Source organism: Arachis stenosperma, chromosome 1 (genome assembly GCF_014773155.1).
Source record: "Arachis stenosperma cultivar V10309 chromosome 1, arast.V10309.gnm1.PFL2, whole genome shotgun sequence".
NCBI classification, from domain to species: Eukaryota; Viridiplantae; Streptophyta; class Magnoliopsida; order Fabales; family Fabaceae; genus Arachis; species Arachis stenosperma.
This window is the reverse complement of record NC_080377.1, coordinates 116,242,507-116,265,592: the sequence shown is the minus strand read 5'-3', so window position 1 is coordinate 116,265,592 and position 23,086 is coordinate 116,242,507. Positions and strand designations below refer to the sequence as shown.

The 23,086-nt window shown below is 33.0% G+C and overlaps 2 protein-coding genes across 3 annotated transcripts; one reads left to right on the top strand and one right to left on the bottom strand.

The window, feature by feature from the left end:
* Positions 1 to 1,752: 1,752 nt before the first annotated feature.
* On the top strand, positions 1,753 to 16,384 carry LOC130967152 (myosin-17-like). Of its 2 annotated transcripts, XR_009081310.1 has the most exons (40): positions 1,753 to 2,139; positions 3,814 to 3,942; positions 4,218 to 4,361; positions 4,470 to 4,615; positions 4,703 to 4,859; positions 5,039 to 5,097; positions 5,344 to 5,503; positions 5,588 to 5,737; positions 5,828 to 5,964; positions 6,066 to 6,212; positions 6,592 to 6,693; positions 6,766 to 6,823; positions 6,914 to 7,015; positions 7,222 to 7,259; positions 7,454 to 7,580; positions 7,690 to 7,860; positions 8,124 to 8,255; positions 8,370 to 8,479; positions 8,762 to 8,822; positions 9,412 to 9,589; positions 9,988 to 10,193; positions 10,319 to 10,438; positions 10,520 to 10,618; positions 10,723 to 10,944; positions 11,331 to 11,470; positions 12,123 to 12,240; positions 12,312 to 12,362; positions 12,470 to 12,550; positions 12,682 to 12,852; positions 12,933 to 13,088; positions 13,179 to 13,385; positions 13,856 to 13,993; positions 14,069 to 14,139; positions 14,265 to 14,364; positions 14,455 to 14,511; positions 14,603 to 14,659; positions 14,748 to 14,828; positions 14,972 to 15,054; positions 15,138 to 15,322; positions 16,157 to 16,384. XR_009081310.1 is itself a non-coding variant. In XM_057891974.1 (39 exons), exons 1-39 carry the CDS (start codon positions 2,137 to 2,139, stop codon positions 15,259 to 15,261), a joined length of 4,593 nt encoding a protein of 1,530 aa, XP_057747957.1. In that variant the 5' UTR covers positions 1,753 to 2,136; the 3' UTR covers positions 15,262 to 15,932. The 2 variants fall into 2 exon arrangements, 1 of the variants encoding a protein (XP_057747957.1); XM_057891974.1 differs by lacking the exon at positions 16,157 to 16,384 and having other exon boundaries at positions 15,138 to 15,932.
* On the bottom strand, positions 16,134 to 21,359 carry LOC130967158 (glycerophosphocholine acyltransferase 1-like). Its single transcript, XM_057891980.1, has 8 exons — positions 21,091 to 21,359; positions 20,922 to 20,990; positions 20,560 to 20,617; positions 20,347 to 20,447; positions 19,451 to 19,546; positions 19,272 to 19,365; positions 18,949 to 19,186; positions 16,134 to 16,666 (listed from the first exon to the last, which is right to left on the bottom strand). Exons 1-8 carry the CDS (start codon positions 21,175 to 21,177, stop codon positions 16,372 to 16,374), a joined length of 1,038 nt encoding a protein of 345 aa, XP_057747963.1. The 5' UTR covers positions 21,178 to 21,359; the 3' UTR covers positions 16,134 to 16,371.
* Between the last annotated feature and the right edge of the window lie 1,727 nt (positions 21,360 to 23,086).

The following is a 23,086-nucleotide window of genomic DNA, read 5'->3' as shown; positions in this document are numbered from 1 at the left end:
GAAGATTTCAGGACAAAAAAAAAGGGTTAAGCATCGTTTTTGTCTTAATATTTAGGGTAAGTTTTAAAGTTGTCATAACGTTTTAATCGTCTTATTTAAATTTTTAACATTTTAAAACTGGCTCAATATTGTTCTACCATTAGGGATCCGTTAATAGAATTGACGGCGGAACAAAATTGAGACGATTTTAAAACGTTAGAGACTAAAAATTGGAGACAAAAATAATACGTAGAAATAAATTTTAATTTTATCCTTCAATAATATCAATTTTTTTACTATACATCATTATTTTTTAATCACATCTAAGTAAATTATACTTAATTATATTACTTTCATTTTAAATAAATTAATTTTTTTTATATTTTACTCTTAAAGATTTTTAGGTATCATAAAATGTTTATAGAATGACTAGTATATAAACTTGCAGAAAAGAGAAAAATAATATATATACAATAAAATATAAATTATACCTTTTGTCTCTAATGTATCAAAATTCTATAAAATTATAAAAAAATAAATTTATTTAAAATGAAAGTAATGTGATTAAGTGTAATTTATTTAGATGTAATTTATGCATCGTTTTTGTCCCTAACATTTTCGTCCTATTTAAGTCCCTAACGTTTCAAAATCGTCTCAATTTTGTCCCACTATCAATTCTGTTAACGGATCCCTAACGGCATGACAACATTGAGTTAATTTTGAAATGTTAGGGACTTAAATAGGACGATTGAAAGTTAGAAACAACTTTGGGATTTACTCTAAACGTTGGGAACAAAAACGATACTTTACTAAAAAAACAGAAAAAAAGAAAGAAAAAAAAGAAAAGAGAAGAAATGTATGAATATTTTATGTTAAAACTACATAAACTATCAAAAGAGTATTGAAAATTTATTTATTGGTAAAAATAATTTTTAAAAATAAAAATGATAAATAAATTTTTAAAATAGTTAAAAATATAAAAATAAAATATTTAATATATTTTCTCAAAAAATAGAAAAAAGAATTTTGAGGATTTTTTAAAACATAAATTCTAGATGTTCAATTAAAAGATTGATAAATATATTTTTTAAAATAAAAATTTAGATACAGTTTATTTCATGTGAAATTGATAGCTAAGAACTATTAGATAATAATTTAATCAAATTTAAATTATTTAATGACTTTTAATTATAAATTTCATATAAAATTAACGTTAAAGATTAGTAAAAAGAGAACTATTTATTTTTAACAGAAAAAAGTGAAAATGGAAAACCAACTATCTATTATCTAATAGACTCAGTAATAGCTAGTAATGTAGTACTAGTAGTCTAATACTAATAGGCTAATAGCAAACAAACTTGTAAAAACACGACAAAACGGATGGTGGTTTCCTAAATACAAGTAGCATCAAATGTGTTATGTCGTGCCGTTCGTAAGGAGGGAAAAATGAAGTTAAATAATTTTGACATATTGTCATATACTATACTATAATTTAATTAGTTATATTATATTTTTTCAATTATGCGTGAATATTAGAACCAACAAAACCGGCAATGTTGTGCACACCACGAAAATATGCAGCACAGCAGCGCCAGCCAATGCCATCCCTCTCCTTCTCCGTGACCCCACCTCACCACTCCGCATACAAGAAACCTCAAATTTTTTTTTAAAAAAAAAATTTCATTAATTATTCATTTTTGAAAAAACATATAATAATTTTGAAAATAAAAAGGACAATTGTGTATTTGTGTGTGAGAGAGAGAATCAGAGAAAGACGCAGCAACTCTCTTGTGTAAAGAGCTAGCTCAGACTTGCTTTTCCCGTATGCATATATAAATTGAAAAATCGTGTACTGTGCTTCATTTCGTTGGGAAGCTTTTTCAGACGCGAAGAGAGAGAAAAGTTCAAAAAGAAAAAAAAAAAAACGAAGCGAAATCGCTCGATCCCTTTGTTTTCTTCTTCTTTATCGTTTTCTCCGGCTTCTAATTTTAGCCTCTTCTTCTCTTCAGAATTTTTCGTTGAAACTTCAAAGCGAACGTTCTGAGCTGGCCGATCTGACTCACCGAGTTCACCTTTTTTTTCTATCTTTCTTTTTCTCTTGCGACTCGGCGCCGACTCGGATGAGTTGAACCGGAAGATCGCTCCGCATTAATCGCCATGGTAACTTTGAAATTCCATAACACCGAAACATTTCCGTATTTCGTTGCTTTTCTTTTGACTCATTCAGCAGCTTCGTTGAATCGGTTTGGACTTGGAGTTTTTTTTTTGTGATTTTTTTTGAACTTTTCTATATGACTGTGTTGTGTTTGGGAGATACGTTTATCCTTCTGGACTAGTCTTTTTCGGCGTTAAGATGCTTATTATGAATTTTTCAATATTCGAAGTTATAGCTGAGATAGTCGATCCATGCATTGGCAAGTAAAAATAGGTGGAAAATCTACTTTGATGAACATGAACGGAGGATAAATACTATATAGGATGTAAATTTAGGAAGACAGTGTAGATAGCTTGGTATTTGATAATTTAAGAGATCGAAGAATATTACATTATGAATTTATATTTAATTGTTGAATTTACTATGTAGATTAGTTATTTGAGGGAGGTGAATAAGAATAGAGGTATTGTTTAGCATCTTTAGCTATAGGCATGCTTCCATGGTTATGTTCTTAATGGTAATTAAAAGTAAATAGGGTGAAGTTCATATGAAATTTCGTAGAAGTGATTTGAGTACAATCTTTTACTAGAAGTTATCTATACATTTTAGTGGAATTGTTGATTCATGGTGTTATGATGAAGGAATTATTACTCGCTCATAGACACCTAGGTTGATTGTATTCCTTCCCTTGATAGCAATAAATCAACATTTCAATGAATAGGCTCATACTTCTATTTAAAATGTCATTCTATTGATGGATGAAGCACAATCTACCTAGTTTCTCCATGAGCATGCCATAATTTCTTGTTATGCCAGAATATAACAGCGTTAATATATTGCCAAGCTGTAAAAGTTAGTAAGATGTCATCTCCATGACACGTTGACTAACTGACTGTTGTTTGACTGTAAATGATTGGTCAAAGATACTGACATTAGTAAAAGAATCAAGTTAGCTAAATGCCAATTTTGTTGCTTGCTTCATAAAGAAAAGGATACAAGCACTTCTAAATTTGGAAAGGCATACTCACATTAATATTTTGCCTGTGAAGATATAATGAGAAAGACAGATCACAACTGTGATAGCAATGCATGCAATCTTCCCAAATTACGTGATTGCTTTTTAAATCGATCATTTGCCATTACCTTTTTATTGATCCAAGTGGTTATATGCAACATTGTCATTTTATTTATTGTACTTAAATACTCTTTCACTTTTGTATGTTGACACATAGTGTGACTTGTTAGACATATTGGACTGTATTCTTTCCCATTGTTTCTCGTCTCCGGAAACATTGTTCTTGCAGTAAAATAATGTGTTTAAATGAGGGTTGTATGCTCCTGTACACTGAATCTTTTGGATTCATGGTCAGGAACACATTTTCTTTCATGTTTCCCCTTTTTCTTTTTGACACTAGTTAATTTCTGTAGACACTACTTTTTCTTCTTCTTCATGCATGTTTTTGGGAATGTTAACCTTGTGAAAATTACAAGTGTTTTAACAAATGACAATTTTTGTTACCTAGATATTCATATAACCCCCTCCCCATGCCCCAACCACCAAAAAAGGGGGAAAATACATCATTTGTTGTTGATAGTGATATTGTGGAATGGCATTATTTTATTTTATTTTTTCCGAATTAACATGTTTGCTTCAAATGTTCAATATATTGTCTTTGCAGTCTGCAGTAGTGAATATTATTGCTGGTTCTCATGTCTGGGTTGAAGATCCAGTGGAAGCATGGATTGGTGGAGAAGTTTCTAAAATCAATGGAGAAGAAGTTCATGTTCGCACTGCAGAGGGGAAAATAGTGAGTAGAAACTCTGCACTGTCTGTATGAGCATTTTGCCTAGATTTTCAATTTGTATGCAGAGTTCTTTTATCTATATATTGTCTTGGGTTATTACAACTTAATCACTTTTTTGAATTTTATAAAATTTAATATAGAATTTAATCCTATTGGATTGTAATTATGCATTTATTTGGTATTTTATACTTGTAGTTACTGAAACTTCAGCTTTAGAAATTAAACGAGTGATTACAACCTACAGTTATGATTTTGACAACTGAATATCCCGTTTGTAGGTTGTAAAAAACATCTCAAAGGTTTTTCCTAAGGATAATGAAGCACCTCCGGGCGGTGTAGATGATATGACAAAGCTTTCATACTTGCATGAACCAGGAGTTCTGCACAACTTGGCGGCTAGATATGAACTCAATGAAATTTATGTAAGATGTCAAACTTCCTATTATTCTTGAGATAGTTTGAGTTGAATAAGAGCGGAAATAGTAACTTTTCAGCAATACAATTATGCTGTTCCTTTGACTGTAATGCAGACATATACTGGAAATATTCTGATTGCAATAAACCCATTCCAAAGGTTACCACATCTATATGATACTCACATGATGGAACAATACAAAGGAGCTGCATTTGGCGAGTTGAGTCCCCATGTTTTTGCAGTTGCTGATGTTGCATACAGGTGACTGATACATATCAATGTTAATAACTTGTTTCTTTTTGTACTCTTTTGTTATGGCTTATTCATATCCGTGTTTATAATTTTTAGGGCAATGATCAATGAAGGAAAAAGCAACTCAATCCTGGTTAGTGGCGAGAGTGGGGCTGGTAAGACAGAGACAACAAAGATGCTCATGCGATATCTGGCATATCTTGGAGGCCGATCTGGTGTAGAAGGGCGAACAGTTGAACAACAAGTTCTAGAAGTATGATGGAGCTAATCTTTTGTTCTTGTATATCAATCCTTTTTTTTTTCTTGTGGGCCACTATATAACTTCGTTCCTTACTACTATGTCATTTTATGTTAGATCCATTAAATACAAAGGGTGTTTAGAAGATTTGAAATTGTTTCCTCATTCTTGCTTCTGTATCAATTGCCTTGCAGTCCAATCCAGTTCTTGAAGCATTTGGGAATGCCAAAACAGTGAGAAACAATAATTCAAGGTGAGTGTTGATGGCTTCATGTTTCATGTTAAACAAAAAGTTGTCATAAAGTGGCAAGGCAAAGTGATTCTGACATTCAGTTTGCCCATTGCTAATATATATTCATTTTCATTGTTTTGAGTTCTAATTTCCAGTAGTATGCTGCATTATCCAGTAAACAATAGACAGATATTTAAAAAGGTTTTTGTTTATATGTTCTTCAAAATCCGTATAACTTGTCATGTTTCTCCAAATTCTGTGATGCAGTCGTTTTGGTAAATTTGTTGAGATACAATTTGACAACAAGGGAAGGATATCTGGAGCTGCTATACGGACATATTTGCTCGAGAGGTCACGAGTGTGTCAAATTTCAGATCCGGAAAGAAATTACCATTGCTTTTACCTTCTTTGTGCAGCACCAGCTGAGGTAAGAAAACTACTTGATATTGAAATGCACTACCTTCTTTCTTACATATGTTCGGTCTGATGTTCATATATAACTATTTTGCAGGAAAGAGAGAAGTATAAGCTGGGCAGTCCTAGCTCTTTCCACTACTTAAGTCAATCCAACTGTTATGAGCTGGATGGAGTGGATGATGCACATGAATATCTTGCAACACGAAGGGCAATGGATGTTGTTGGAATCAGTGAGGAGGAGCAGGTTAGCCTTCCTGACTCCTTTTTCTCTTTATTTTTAAATGAAATGGCATACTTTTAGAAGTTTCTTTATTGATATTGTTATATACTTCAGGAGGCAATATTTAGAGTTGTCGCAGCAGTCTTGCACCTTGGAAATATTGAATTTGCAAAAGGAGAGGAGATTGACTCTTCTGTCATCAAGGATGAGAAATCTAGGTTCCATCTTAATACGACTGCTGAACTTCTCAAGTGTGTGCTATCATAACTCATTTGTTTATTTCGTATTTTCGACTCTGCTTTATTATGATTTTGTCAATGTTCAGTTCATTTTATGTATAATTCTATTGTAGGTGTGATGCTAAGAGCTTGGAAGATGCACTGATCAAGCGTGTGATGGTAACACCTGAGGAGGTCATTACAAGAACCCTTGATCCTGTTGCAGCTGTTGGTAGCAGGGATGCATTAGCCAAAACTATTTACTCACGCTTGTTTGATTGGTAATGAACCTTTGCCACTACTCATATGTTCAATATTTCAAGTCCCTGCATTGGTGCTATCTGTTTCATCAATGTGCTCAAGGAAAAGCAGAACTATTGAAAACGTCTACAAGTCTTCAACTTAAATGTATTGTATGGAAGGAGCTAAACATTTTATTACCTAAAAAAAAGACTGTAATTTCAGTTTTTCACATTTAACATTGGCTATCAATTGCCACTTTAGCATGCTTGTTAAGTTATAATAATATCACTTTAGACTATGGTTATCACATGCATAGATGAAATAATGGCACATTAACATACTGGAATGATTTGTTCTACAATTTAGATTTAGTTACCAAGGTTTCAATTGCTTACAAATTCCCATTGTTGCTTTCAGGCTTGTGGAGAAGATTAACAATTCAATTGGGCAAGATCCAAGTTCTAAATCTATCATTGGAGTTCTTGATATCTATGGGTTTGAAAGTTTTAAATTCAATAGGTAAGCTAGTTGTTTCATTTGACATTTTCGGTGTAGATTTAGCCATGTATCTGATAAATATCTTTTTCTTAGTTTTGAGCAGTTCTGTATTAATTTTACCAATGAGAAGTTGCAACAACACTTTAATCAGGTTAGGTGATTTCTGGCATAATTTGTGACCCAAATCCAGAATTCTTCTATTACTCTACAACTGAGGCATTTTTTAACTGAATGGTTGCAGCATGTATTTAAAATGGAGCAAGAAGAATACACCAAGGAAGAGATTGATTGGAGTTACATAGAATTTGTTGACAACCAAGATGTTCTGGATTTGATTGAAAAGGTATTTATCTGTTGCTTGTTACATATTATAATGTCTTGTTCTTCTTAATAATGGACAAGCAACTACTGGTACAAGATGTATGTGTGTGTTTTAAATGCATAGATTATCCATGTAAAGTGTAAAAGTTTTTTTAATCCATTTCACTCTTAATTTCCCTACACAATTCATTCATGTATTGATGATTTTAATGTTTCAATCTTTTGCAGAAACCTGGAGGAATAATTGCACTTCTTGATGAAGCCTGGTATGCTATTGGTGTTGATTTGTTATTGATCTGATATTGCTTTTAAGTTGTAGCTAGATGCTTATACCTTTCCCAAATCTACTTTTTTTCTTTACCGTCTTATTTTCTCTATAACACTTGTATTAGGCATTGCCTGTAGGGTGTACTTTGTAATTTGTTTGAGTGTTAATATTAGCCTGATTTTTGTGGTACAGTATGTTTCCTAAGTCTACACATGAAACATTTGCTCAGAAGTTGTACCAGACATTCAAAAATAACAAGCGGTTTATCAAACCTAAACTTTCTCGGACTAGTTTTACCATATCTCACTATGCAGGGGAGGTAGATATATTCAGTATTTTTTATTACATGTTTCGTTTAATGACTTTTCGAATTTAAATGTTGCTTGAATATTTGCTTCCTTCTTTTTTACTATTATTTTTTTGTCCAGGTGACATATCTGGCTGATATGTTTCTTGACAAAAACAAGGATTATGTGGTCGCAGAACATCAGGATCTGCTGACAGCCTCAAAATGTTCATTTGTGGCTGGTCTATTTCCCCCTTCCCCGCCGGAGTCTTCAAAATCTTCAAAGTTCTCTTCAATTGGATCTCGTTTCAAGGTATTATTAATTTTTACAACTCTTTCTGTGCTCTTTATACCTCATTTTCATGTAGTCTATGAAACTCCTCTGTTGTATATCTAGGCTTTTTCTTTTCATGTATTAGAATTGGATCTCGTTTCAAGGTATTATTAATTTTTACAACTCTTTCTGTGCTCTTTATACCTCATTTTCATGTAGTCTATGAAACTCCTCTGTTGTATATCTAGGCTTTTTCTTTTCATGTATTAGAATTAGTGAATGACACTTTCTGAAAAATGCAGTTACAACTTCAATCTTTGATGGAGACCTTAAATTCAACAGAACCTCATTATATCAGATGTGTCAAGCCAAACAATGTTCTCAAGCCTGCTATTTTTGAAAATCTCAATATCATCCAACAATTGCGCTGTGGTGTGAGTATTAACATGGTCTTATTTGTCTTCAGTTTCATTATACAATTGTGTAAAAGAAGCGAAATATATTTGGCTCTGATTTACATTTCATGATTTTGTCATTGTTGCTTTCAGGGTGTTCTTGAGGCAATTAGAATCAGCTGTGCTGGATATCCTACAAGACGGACTTTTTACGAGTTTCTTAACCGATTTGGTGTTCTTGCCCCTGAAGTTCTGGATGGAAAGTAAAGCACTCCTTCTCTCTCTCTCTCTCTCTCTCTCTCTCTCTCTCTCTCTGTCTCTCTCTATGTATGTGTGTGTGTATATATATATATATATATATATATATATATATATATATATATATATATATATCAAAGTGCAAGAATGCCTTTTCTGTGTTGTATTCCTATGATTTCTGGAAAGTTACTCTACTGTGTCATCTATGATTTTAACTCCTGTCTCTTGCTTCGTTACATTTTTTTTTCTCACTATTTTTTGTATTGTTCTACTTTTTTTCTTATCAGCTATGATGATAAAGTTGCTTGCCAAATGATACTGGATAAGATGGGTATGAAAGGCTATCAGGTGATTCGGTATTTCCTATAACTTAATTTGCTGATGAGGGTACATCGGGGAGGGTCAATTTGAGAAACTAGGATCTGGGAGCCAAGCCTGATTTTGTTTTATCTAGTGGAATTAAATCCCCAAAGCACATGGTACTCTGCGTACATATACTGACCAATAATTATTCCTGATGCACAAATGGTGGTCAGTCGACCACCAAGCACATGCAGCAACAATGATTTATCTGATTTGAAGAGAAAATAGCTATGACGTCGATTGGTTCAGATTTCTTAAAAAGGCTTATAGGTTTTTTTGAGACAACCTTGGAATATTTAAATGTAGACTACCCCAGGCACATCACTTTTATAATAATATGTAGAAGTAGCAACCCAGTGGCACAGACACAATTTTGCCTATTTTGCACACTTAAATGACAGTACTGGTTGTGTTACTTGTCTGTATTTTCCTAAACTTCAAATGACTATTGAACTTTTGAAAAGTGGCTATAATTTTTATGCCACAAGTAATACCTATTGCATCTAGGGAATCTATCCATATGAATGGATCTTATTAAATACAAAGTCATACAGCTTTTTTGATGGTTTACCAGATAGGCAAGACAAAAGTTTTCCTAAGAGCTGGTCAAATGGCTGAGTTGGATGCAAGAAGAGCAGAGGTTCTTGGAAATGCAGCTAGGGTCCTTCAGAGGCAAATACGTACACATATTGCATGCAAGGAATTCAAAGAGTTGCGTCAAGCTGCAGTCTGTTTGCAATCTAATTTGAGAGGTACCCTGTATTCTCTCTTAATATACTTGTTTAGTAGTTCATAACCTTAATCAGTCCCTTGTAAGTACAAGCTTTTTTCCTTAGTGGATATTATACAGACACATCCCTTGTAAGGTTCATTTATCTTTCAGTACTGATACTAGATTAGCAAACTTTAGGATGTCTCCTTTATGCTTATCTTCCTAATAATTAGAACCTTAATGGTGGAAAGCAATCATATGTCTAGCTTGCATCTCCAACACCTCTATTTGGCCTATCTGGATAGTGGATACTATAATTAGAATTTGTGACGCATTAGAACTTTGCGAAAGTAGATTTCCTTTTCATTATGGGTTGGCTATGTTAAGTTTCTATTCTTGAATTTATAGATTCATCTGGTTCTTTTCAATGATAAATAGGAATATTGGCCCGGAAGCTCTATGAGCAGTTGCGTCGTGAAGCAGCAGCTCTGAAAATAGAAAAGAACTTCAAAGGATACGTTGCTAGGAAATCTTTCTTAAGTGTACGATCGTCTGCAATAATAATACAGACAGGTTTAAGGGCTATGAAGGCTCGTGATGAATTTAGATTTAGAAAGCAAACAAAGGCTGCAATTCATATCCAGGTTCTGCTTTTTATATTCATACTTCATAGGTTATAGACTTTCAGTTGAGAAAATGGAAAGATGCAATTCCTACTTTCTTATTTTCCCTGCTATAATATAATGATCTTTTTTGTCAATATCTTCAGGCTAATTTGCGCCGGCAAATTGCATTTTCATATTATAAAAAGTTGCAAAAGGCTGCAATTGTTACTCAGTGTGGCTGGAGGAGAAGGGTTGCTAGGAAGGAACTTAGAATGCTCAAAATGGTTTGAACTATTCTATCTCATTTGTAATTTTATATAATTTGACCTTATCTCGAGACTAATAATTTGTGTAATTGCATTCAGGCTGCAAGAGAAACAGGGGCCCTTAAGGAAGCAAAGGACAAACTAGAGAAGCGTGTAGAAGAACTTACATGGCGTTTGCAAATTGAGAAGCGTTTGAGGGTAACATAATCATGATAGATTTTTACATATAAATTTTAAGTAGCTGATATAAATTTCCAGTGTTTCTTATATCATGAACTTATTTACTTTTTGACTGGTTACAGACTGATTTGGAAGAGGAAAAGGCACATGAAATTGCCAAGTTACAGGATGCTTTGCATGCAATGCAAATACAGGTAGATGAAGCAAATGCCAGAGCAGTTAAAGAACGTGAGGCAGCACGGAAAGCCATTGAAGAAGCACCACCAGTTATTAAGGAGACTCCTGTTCTAGTTCAAGACACTGAAAAGATTAATTCTTTAACATCTGAAGTAAATAGTTTGAAGGTAACGTAATTGATGGTTCTTTTTAATGATTAGTTACTAATTTAACAATTGATATCATTTTATGGCCCAGTTTTCCTAAAGTTTCTTTGAAAAAATAATTGTTTTTAATACCTGCGGATTTTTTTCTTTTAACCAAGGCAGCAAACTGTATCAATTGAGATTATGAAAAATGACTAAATCAGTATTCAAGGGACCTATTGAGCTACTCTTTTTATGTAGAAACTAGAAAGGATGGGAAAATTTCACCCATAAACAAAAAGGGGAAAAAAAAGGCCTACACATGGGGTTGCTAAACAAACCTTTAAACACTTACTAGTTCCCCTTGTTTGGAACAGACCTTTGAGCACTAACCAGTTCCCCATTTGATATCCCGTTTAATCATACAGGAATCACTATTACTGGAAATAGGCGCCAAGGAAGAAGCCAGGAAAGCTCAGGCTGAAGCTGAAGCGAGAAATAAGGAACTAACTAAAAAGGTTGAAGATTCTGACCGTAAAGTGGAACAACTTCAAGAATTGATTCAGAGGTTAGTAGAGCCCCTAACTGCATAGGGAAAATAATGATCTATAGAGTTTAGCGGATGTTAGGTCCATAGTGTTATATACAAGTTACACTATTATTTGTTACATAAGAATGAATAAACCATCTTTAGATTTTCATGACATGCAAACATATTGAGTTTCATAGTTGGCAATGTGATTTTCTTGTGTCCCAACCCTCAAATGCAACTAAGTAATGGTACTTAAGATTCGTTCTGGTCTAACCTATCCTGACCTAAAGCTTATATTAGGCCAGGTTCATGTTCTAAATGTTAGAACTCTCATGTCAGGTTTGCGACACAGTTTGGTTCAAATTAAGGTTACATGATTCTTTCAAATTTCCCCGAGTATGATTATTGGTTTGGTGGGTTATAACCCATAATTGATTCAATTATGCCTTCAAAGGAAAACCTAGTGAAGAAATTGGTGGCTGAGTTGAGGTCCAGCAGCCCTGTCGATCAACTTTTCCGATCCACTTTCATTTATGTTATTCATTTGTGCATCTTTTATGCCTTTGGATGTATAACACACTTCTGTTCCCATCTTCCCCATTATTATCATCATCATCATCATCATCATCATCTATACCTGCCTTAACATAAATCTAATTAACTTCTTAAAACAATTTTCTTTATATAGATTGGAGGAAAAAATTTCCAATTCAGAGTCAGAAAACCAAGTTCTTCGCCAGCAAGCATTGGCTGTATCACCGACTGGAAAAGCTTTGACTGCAAGACCAAGGACAATGATAATTCAGGTAAGAAAACAAACTTGGGGTCATTAACTTGCATTATAATAAGTGCTAAACTAGATTTCATGTTTATGCAGAGGATACCAGAAAATGGGAATACTCCAAACGGGGACGCAAAAATTGGATCAGTAAGACGACATTTTTCTTACAAGATATATATTAGCAGTTGATTTTTGTTTAAAGAAGGTTTCACTTAATCTATTAAGTTCTTACCATTTGTATGCTTATGCTTTAGGATATGGTTCTTGCTGTATCAAATGTTCGTGAGCCTGAATCTGAGGGAAAACCACAAAAATCTCTCAATGAGAAGCAGCAGGTTGGTGACTACATTAGATGCACTGAATAATTTGAATCTGTTGTGGATACTGCAAACCACATTTTCAGTTTGAATATCTTTTTTGCCCATCATTTGGTGGTTAATTTTTATAAAGTTTCAATTTGGTTCAGGAAAATCAGGACTTATTAATCAAGTGCATATCACAAGATTTGGGATTTTCTGGGGGCAAACCTATTGCTGCATGTGTCATATACAAATGCCTTCTGCACTGGAGGTCATTTGAAGTTGAAAGAACAAGTGTCTTTGACCGTATTATTCAAACAATAGCTTCAGCAGTTGAGGTAACTTAAGTTTTGATATTTGTGTCAGAATTGGAAATTCCAAAACCATTTTACTGCAAGTGATTTCTGCACATTTGTAGGCCCAGGACAATACTGATGTATTGGCATATTGGTTGTCTAATACATCCACTTTGTTGTTGCTACTCCAACGCACCCTCAAAGCAAGTGGAGCAGCTAGCTTAACACCACAACGGCGAAGAACAGCATCATCATCTCTGTTTGGAAGAATGTCTCAAGTAGCAACCATATATCCTTCCTAAGAAATGTCAGTTTAATCATAATTTTTTTTATCTGCCTATAATTTTGGTTACTTTCTGTAATTCTAGGGTCTAAGGGCATCTCCCCAAACTGCTGGGTTACCATTTCTAAATGGCCGAGGTCTGAGTAGACTAGATGATTTACGGCAAGTGGAAGCAAAATATCCAGCGCTGCTATTTAAGCAGCAGCTTACTGCCTTCCTTGAAAAAATATATGGAATGATAAGAGATAACCTTAAAAAGGAGATCTCTCCATTACTGGGACTTTGTATACAGGTATTTCATAAATTTTCTGCGGGGAATTGGTAATCAAACTAAATTATTAGGTTGATATAATCTGTCATTTATGTTTCTACAAGAATCATAACCAATACTTATGAACCAATGCTTATGCATAGTTGACGTAAGAAAAAATAGGATATTAGAAGCATAGGGTACGGAAGGAGGCAATGTGCTTGTAGCGAATGGTGAAGATTTATTACAATGACAATATTATTTTCTCTTTACATGAAAATTGGGAAAAAGAAACTTATAGATGAAAATTTTCATCTGCTAATTGCATCAAGGTGATATGCTAGAAAAAATCGTATGCAAGTAATCCCAAAATTAGTAGTAGGTTCATATTCTGTTTGTATGCAAAGCAATCACAACTCTCGAGCGTTGAGCTACCTAGTGCTTAACAAAGTTATCTGTTTACTTTTATTTGTATGGTCATCATTTATTTATTATGATAAAACGATTTCCAGGCCCCAAGGACCTCGCGTCAAAGTTTAGTGAAAGGACGTTCACATGCCAATGCAGTTGCTCAGCAAGCTTTAATAGCTCACTGGCAAAGTATTGTCAAGAGCTTAAACAATTCTCTAAAGATAATGAAGGCCAACTACGTGAGTTCCACTTCCAATTTCTGCTTTCAATTGTCTGATTCTGATCCTAGTCTAATACGGTCTATACTATGACAGGCGCCTCCTTTCTTGGTCCGCAAAGTCTTCACTCAAATATTTTCATTCATCAATGTTCAGCTATTCAACAGGTAAAATCTCTCTTCCTTTCTTTCTCCCTCCACCGCTCCATCCCCACCCAAAAGAAAAAAAGAGCATCGCATGCCATGGGCAGAATTATGTTTTTCGATGGGCTGATATGTGACCATTGCTGCAGTCTGTTGTTGCGTCGTGAGTGTTGTTCATTCAGCAACGGGGAGTATGTAAAGACAGGTTTGGCTGAATTAGAGCAATGGTGTCTCGATGCTACAGAAGAGGTGAGTATTTAGCAACTGCTGGCAATTCAGACGTTTTACTTTTTACCCTTTTATCCCTTTCGGATCTTCACCTCAATCTGTTGTGTACAGTATACTGGCTCGGCTTGGGAGGAACTGAAACATATCAGGCAGGCTGTTGGATTCTTGGTAAGTCTCTTTGAGAATGATGTGAATTCGAATTTGATTTCGATTTCAATTATAACTGATGACTATTCACTATCGTTCTTCTATGTGTCAGGTGATACATCAAAAACCCAAAAAGTCCTTGAATGAAATAACGAAGGAGCTTTGCCCTGTGGGTGCTTTCTTTCATTCTACTAACTATTGATGATATCACACGTTATCCTGATTCTTTTAATAAGTATACAACATTGATGCTGCAGGTTCTCAGTATACAGCAGTTATACAGGATCAGTACCATGTATTGGGATGACAAGTACGGCACGCACAGTGTATCTACAGACGTAAGTTAACCATGCTCATTTTGATGGTGCCAAATTGTCTGTAATATTTGTATTATTTGAATGTGCACATCTTTCAAACTACTCCCATGGTGGAAACAAGTGATGTGATAATAAATCTCACAACATCTCTCCTGATAATGCAGGTCATAACAAGCATGAGAGCTATGATGTCCGAGGACTCTAATAATGCTGTCAGCACTTCTTTCCTATTAGATGATGACTCGAGGTACGTTATAATTTTTACCAAGTAGCGAACAGTTTAGCATTGCATTAGCAATTTCTTATTAAAATCTTCGAATACGGATGCAGCATTCCATTCTCGGTGGATGACATTTCCAAATCTATGGAACCAGTTGAAGTAGCTGACATAGACCCTCCTCCGTTGATACGAGAGAACTCAGGCTTTGGGTTCTTGCTAGCACGCTCAGAGTGATTATCGCCCCCGATACCCCAATCTTGGGGAAAAACACTCTCCGCACTGCACAAGGTAGCAGGTGCGAGCTGTGCATATAATTTCATTGTTATCACATCACGTATATAGTATATTTTCACTTTTCAGCAACTCCGGCTTCTGATATTTGGTTCGTTGTCTGGGTTAGTTCATTTTTACCCCCTCAAGTTTCATCAACACGAGGGATTTTGTTAAGAAGCCATGTCACACTTGATGTGATCACATCATGTGACAAATGGCGATCATAGGTAGAGGCTGGTGTTCAGGTGACGACACCTGCCCATGTTTCTTTTCCCATTTTGTTGTTTTTCAAGTGGAATAGTGGGTGGTGCAATCAGTTACTCTAGGTTTTTTATTTTAATTTTTTTTAGGGCATATTTGTTTCATGTGGTTGTTATATTTGTATTTAATTGATGCAATATTTTTTCATTAAATTTAATTTTCAGATAGGTTGTTTGAAAGGCCGAGTTACAATAAAATGTGACTCGGTGCAATTGTATAGATGCCTGTTTTTTATTTTTTTTTGAATTTCTTTTAACTGTATCTTTAAAATATCTTGTTGAAAGCTATTTGGAGGACTAGCATCATGTGCATTATCATAAGATAACTAGTCTTTTCAATAAAATGTTGATTCTATGTATTATTCCCGTTTATCATTTGCTTTAGGGCATTTGCCCATTTCTCTAGGGCGATTGTTACGGATATATTTCAATGCGGTATATCTATATATTTATATGGTTGAATTCCCTTAAGCCCAAGTTTGTGTAATGAGGTATATCTATATATTTATATGGTTGAATTCCTTTAAGCCTAAGTTTGTGTAATTAAGCTGAAAATGCCTATAGACGCAATACTAATTAAACGACACTATCCTCAGGCATTTATAAGACTGTTGTACACGACCAGAAGTCAGAAAGGTGTCCTACAAAGTATCCATTTTTTAAGAAATGCACATTGAATTAGAAAAAGAGCAATTTACATTCAAAACAGATATTGCTACAACAAACCAGAGGATAATTACTTTCAGGATTCCGATGTGCCATTCACTACAGAATCGTGGAACTTGCTACCATTTTCAAGTACCATACATGATTATTGATCTGGAACAGGTGGCACCTCTGTTTTCTTTTTCTCCTTGAGAATTGCCTGCCTAGGCATTACTTCTAACAGAAAGGATCCTCCATTCCACACTGATGCAGAAACCTTTAGTATTTGGAAAACTACATGCAACTCGTATGATAAGAATATTGGCACAGCCAATGCCATTGTTGCCACGGTAAATATGCCTTGAAGCAAAATGTACATCAACAAGCGATTTTGATCGCCTAGCAACCCACTTAACCTCCACCATATATTGTTCGCTTTCTGAGCCTTCTTAGACAACTCCCTATGAAATAGTGAAAATGTTTAAAATAAGGGTCACTGGCAGACCTAACCTACCAATCTAGAACACATTTTTATGTTGAATGAGGAGAAAAGAAATCTATTATCTATCAAAATATAGAAAATGAGATACTAAAATAGTGTTTAATAAGATCATGACATTTAAGTTTTTAAATTTTCAATGAATATATCATGTTAGAACTAAACTTAGTTTGTAACAACATAGAAGATAACCTCTCTCCATATAATCACATTTAAAATATCATAGTATAATATCCATATAGCCAACCTATTATCAATTCTATAATTTTTCACATTAAATTCTTGAGTAAACTATCAAAATGGTATCCGAAAGTTCATATCACCGACAAAACAAATCCAAAAAAACGCTAATAACAAATAAGTCCTTGAAAGATTTAAAAACACGATAAAAAGAACTAGATATTCAATATATATTTCAAAAAACGACTTTAGATATCAAATTTTTATACAAATTTTGCAAACATTATCAAAAAATAAGATATTTTCATCATTAAAATTTGGTAATTTTTTGTCAAATGAATTTTTAAAAAAAAAATTATTGCGAATGACCAAATTTCTTTGAGATATAAAAAAAAATCTAGAGATCAAATTTTGTGCCCAATTTTTTTGTACACCTTCTAAATATTTATTTAAATGTTGCCACAAAAATTTAAAGCTAATGGATAAACCATTTGCTAAACAAGAAAGTTTTGTTGTTACTTACAAAAATTATAATATTTATTAGTTCTTTTTGTCGTATTTTCAAATCATTCATCGGTTATTTTGTCGATAACATCTTTCAGGGAGCCTTTTGTCAGTGACTGAATCTTTCGAGTACCGAATTAGTAGTTAACCCTTAGCGTTTGTTTTGAGATACTGAGACAGAGACTGAGAGACTAAGATTCAGTATCATGTTTGTTAGTTTAGAGCCTGGTACTAAAATTTCTGTCTCTGTCCCTAAAATTTCAGTATTTTAGTACCTCCAAAAAGTGGGGGTACAAGAGACTAAAATTTTTAGAGATTGAGACTGAAACTTTAATAACATTTTATATCTAAAATACCTTTATTTCAATTAATTTTAATTTTACCCGTTGTACAAATTAAATTAGAATTTCATTCTTGTTTCAATTTCTGTCTCCCACTTTGCACCAAAAAGAATACTGAAATTTATTTGAATCTCTTTCTCTTAGTCTCTGTCTCTCAATCTCAGTCTTTCTGTCTCTATCTCTCCACCAAACGCTACCTTAAATTCTTCAATTATATAAAGACATTATATTATAGAAGATGTTAATTTACATTAAATATCTGAATTCTAATATTGCATGTCTTATTTGTTGAACAAACTTTATTTTGTAAAATTATGAAAAGCATAAAAAAACCAGATCAAACAAATATTAAATTAAGCTAATAATACTTAAGGTTTATGTAACAAACTATTATCAATTTCATAAATTCTCACATTAAATTCTCTAATTATGTAAAAGAAATTATATTATAGAAGAAGTTAGTTCATATCAAAAGTCGAAAAATTCTATTATTGCATATCCTATTTCATTTGTTGAGTAAACTTTATTTTGTAAAATTATAAAAATATAAATTATATAAAAGAAGAGATTAAAATAGTATTAAAATAAGCTAATGGCACATAAGTATTTTAAATTCTATATAAAATTATCATGTTAACACTAAATTTAACTTTTTGACATAAAAAGAAAAACATCATTTATTTAGAAGCTTTTAGTAACGATAATAAAATTTGAAAATCAATTATACTAATGGGTGTGAAAAGTGAAAACACTATGTAAAAATTGAAAATTTTGTGTAAACTATAATTGAATAGAACTGAAAAAGAAAATAAATTTCATTTTTTTTATTTGTCTTATTTAAGTCTTTATGCGTATATATAGTTTCTACCTATACTAAAAAATGTTAGTACAAAAATTAAATTCATATATTTGTGAATAATTTCTAAATCAGTACTTAGAAAGAAAATAAAAGTCAAACAAGTTATACTATTAACTTTATAAGTATGTAAGTTTATGCAAAATATATAAGAATATTTGTATATAATACAATATTTACAATATATTTTAAAATTAGATTAAATAATTCTATCAAAAAATATTTTATTAAACAATTTTAAACGACTTTATTTTTTAACATCAAAGAATATTCTCATTTATATTCTTGTATTTTCTTACGGATCACATGGATTCAAATCTAGTTGAATTGAAAAAAGAGGCGTGTGTAGTGTGCATAAAATACCTATAGGAAGTCATGACTTCAGGATCTCTTAATAGCCTTTGTCGACGTAGGACATTGACTATGAGGAAGTATAGAACCTGCCAGAGTGTGTAAGCTACTAATGGCACCAGAAACAGCCATGTCCAGAGAGAGGATTTATCTTCAACATAAGGCCATGTAGTTCTTCGACCAGTTCCCTCTGGATGCATGGCTTCAAAGTATGCAGGATTCCACCACCGTATGGTAAAGAAAACTAACCCTGAAAAGAACTAGTGTTAGAAGAACTATTGCTAGAAAAAATAAATAAATAAACAAAAGGAATATGAACATCAGGGTCTAATTACCAGGTAAAAGATGGATAAGAACACTGACAATTTTGTCAGGGGAACTGAAAACCAAGCTGCAGCGCCAAACAATCAAAGCCCATGCCAATGGCCCCTACAGCAGCACTCGAGTAAGTCATGGAGTCAATATTTTTTATTTTTTTGCCAGGAAGTCAAATTAGCAGGGATAATGTTCTTACCTCAGCAAAAGAAAAGCAAACCATGAAAAGCTTTTCGTTCCTCGGATAAAAAAGGAGGTCAACCAAGAAAATTGTATTGGCATAGTAGCAGAAATCCTGAAACACAATAAACATGTAATTGCTTTACCTAATTACCTTCATGGCTTATAAGGCAACTCGCGAAATCTTAAAAACCAGATCCTTGTGACATTGATTAATGGAAATACTGAGATAATATTCTATATATTCTATTTATTTTAATCAGCAAAGGGAAGAAAACACAGTTTGTATTAACACAGCTCTCTTCTTTATTTATAGAGTTTGCTGATATAGAAGCTCTCACAAAGCAGAGCTTCAAAAATTCATCCTTCTAAATGGTCTTCACACACACACACACACACATCACAACTATACTAATATTTGGCAACTGAATTTGCCTTTCATTATACTAACTGCTGTGTTACATATATGACAGACAAAGATGATAACAATAATAAACTATTTAGAATGTAAGTGAAGCTTCATTTCAGCTATCTCGGAATGTGTATATAACTAATTCTCTAATTCTCTAACTCTCTAACAGCATTAGTTACTTTCCATAAATTGAACTGATTCACTAACCAATCTGGTAACTGTAAAAATAACTCTGACAAGTTCATAATCAATAGTCTCCCCATGCCTAGAGTCAGAGATTGAGTTAGATATATGTTTACTACCTAAACCTTAAAATGCACTATTTGATGGAGTAGTTTGGAGTTTTTCACCTCTTATCACAAAGTCTGTGGATGCTGCAAGATGACAAAAGTAGTACCAATAAAATCATCATGGAAAATAATTCCACAAGCAAATAACGATTTAGTTCGTTATATACTACTAAACTTCACATCAGAAATAGAAATTGAGAAGCATAAACTTACCAATAGATAGTAATGCCATTTCTTGAACCTATAGTATATCCATCTAAGAGGAACAAAGATGACATAGAAAAAGCAATATACATAGGGAATATCTTGGGGTCCTGGTATGAAATACAAAATAGGAGAAGAAAACAGAAACTATGAATTAGTTCAAAGTAATTTAAAGAATATAAACAAACAAAAACATTGGAACAATGAGATTTATCAACTTACTCGCCCCTAAGAGGAAGCAAAATCCACCAAATCCAAGTACACCAACAAGATGCGTCACCTGTCACAGAAACAAAGCAGAGAATGGTGGAATCATCGAAATTGATTCATATACAAGTTCAGATTAATAACTTACCAACTGATTGTGCCAGCTACAACAATCTAACTAACTATGACACCTAAGCAACTAATTACAATACTAGCTGATCTAATAAAATATCTAGCTCCCAGAATGATTAACGACAAAAACTTCTTCGTTATTGAGATAGTCGAAAGCATAACACCATGAATGGATCAATAACTAAAGGCAGAAACCATTTCACTGGAATTGAAACGAGAAAATGAAAAGGTAAAGAGAGAAGAACCTTATTAATGAACCTTTCGTGTTCTTCAGCTTGTTTTGCGATCTTAACGGCTTGTTTGGACAGCATCTCCTTCATTTGACGCAAAACCGAAAATCGTGAGAAATCGGCACAAGCATGTTGTGAAATTGAATCAAATAATCGATTAGGGTTTGAGTTGAAGAGCATTTACCTTAGATCTATCCCTGAATCTCCGTTTCAACTTGTTAGGAGGTGATTCACCGTTCGTAAACTCTGCATGGTCTTCGTTATCCAACATTATTAATTACTGTACACAAAAAACTCTTCAGCTTCAACTCGCGAGACAGAGAGAAGAGAGATCGTGGAGCGAGCTTGTATCGATCGTATTGAAGTGGAAGAGAAGAAGAGCGCAGAAGAGAGGAATCAGTTACGAAAAGAAGGTGCTGCTGCTTCAAATTCGAACTTTCTCGCTACTCAATTATGTACCCTTTTGCTTTTATAAATGAATATATATACGTGCGCCCTTACTCATATCATATGCTAAAAAATTATAGGATATTATTATTACTGGATAATTTTTTTTATTTTCTAATTTATGTATAAAATATATATATATAATTTAATTTATTTTTAATATATATTTATATTTTAATATATATTTTATACTTAATAATTAAATTTGATAGCTAATTTTGGATAGCATATACGTAGTATAATTATTTTTTATTTATGCTATTAGTAATGTGTTAAATAGTTTCAATAAGAAATTAATTAAGATACTAAGCTTTTCATTCTCATACATTATAATTAATGTATCATTGGTTAAGACCACAAATTTTTTAGTTTTATAATTAATGATTTTACTAAAAAAGAAAAACCAAACCGAGACCTAAACCAAAGAGACTCCATCCTTTCTATATATATATATATATATATATATATATATATATATATATATATATATATATATATATATATATATATATAGATGTTAATTGGAGTATTGAGAAAAATGACGATGAAAATTAGTGAAGTATAGCAACATTCACTTTATATATTAAAAAGTCTCCTTACAAAGAAAATAATTTGTCTGACATGAGTTATGCGATTATGGCACACGAGTAAGGTTGCTTCATTTATTATCTGGCACTTTTTTAAAAGATTTAGTGATTAATATTTTTTATTATATTCTAATATTTAACGTAAACTATTTATTTTATTTATTTATTTAAACTGATGTGCAAGTTCACACACTCGTCACAAAAAACGAAAACCTAATTTGACTTAAAGTTACCCTTAAATAACCCTTGTGTATTATAAGAGAATACAAGGATTTTTTCCTTATATTTTATCCAATAAGGACACGGATATTCTCTTATGCCAAGAGAATATTTTGTTTTTACGGGAACACTTACCCAAGATACACACAGGTTGGAGTGTTCGATGATCTTATCAAGCTGAAGAACATCCATAAACCTAAATGAAAAATAAATTAATTAGTTAAAAAAATTAAAATTGGTCGTGAGGACCACCTTATAATAAATAAATGGATTCCGGCATCCCGCTAGGGAGATAATGTACTATTTGTACAATGTGTACAATGGGCTATTGAGTTACAAAATGAACATCGCCTATATTATCTAGAATAACCATCCGAGTATTATGGATAATAAACATCTTCCCAAAAAATTAAACTGATTTTGGAATTCACCAAGGATCGAACTCTTAACCGGATCTAGCGCTCTAATACCATGTCATGATACCACTTACCCAAAAGTTTCAGATGGAAAAAAAATAACACTAATGGTTATATATCTAATACTCCATAAACCTTCATTGTATACGTTATACAAGTATTCCATTGGCTCCTCATACTTTCCCTAAATAATATTATCATATTCTCAAATGAACTCCTCTCAATTGTTCAGGATCAGATTTGCATGGTTCCCGTCTGTGGATGGTGAGTTGGAACCAAGAATGTTGAGTGAACTGATTACTGATGTGGAGGATTGTTGAATCAGAGAAACGTGATGAAATTGAGAGAAGATATGGAATGCATTAAATGATGTTATTACACTGCATGTCATGATATATATACCCGAATACACGATGTGTGCTGCTGGTGTAGCAAACACTGTGATGCAGGACAGTACATTCACTTGTAAGCTAACTATAACTAACTCACTAATTGATAAATATCTAGATGC

Coding starts and splice junctions, on each gene's coding strand:
- LOC130967152 (XM_057891974.1), top strand. Junction 12,551..12,681: donor CTCTCAATGAGAAGCAGCAG/GTTGGTGACTAC, acceptor AATTTGGTTCAG/GAAAATCAGGACTTATTAAT. Junction 13,089..13,178: donor TGTTTGGAAGAATGTCTCAA/GTAGCAACCATA, acceptor CTGTAATTCTAG/GGTCTAAGGGCATCTCCCCA.
- LOC130967158 (XM_057891980.1), bottom strand. CDS start 21,177: ATGTTGGATAACGAAGACCATGCAGAGTTTACGAACGGTGAATCACCT. Junction 20,448..20,559: donor TTGCTTCCTCTTAGGGGCGA/GTAAGTTGATAA, acceptor ATTTCATACCAG/GACCCCAAGATATTCCCTAT. Junction 19,366..19,450: donor TTTGCTTTTCTTTTGCTGAG/GTAAGAACATTA, acceptor GTGCTGCTGTAG/GGGCCATTGGCATGGGCTTT.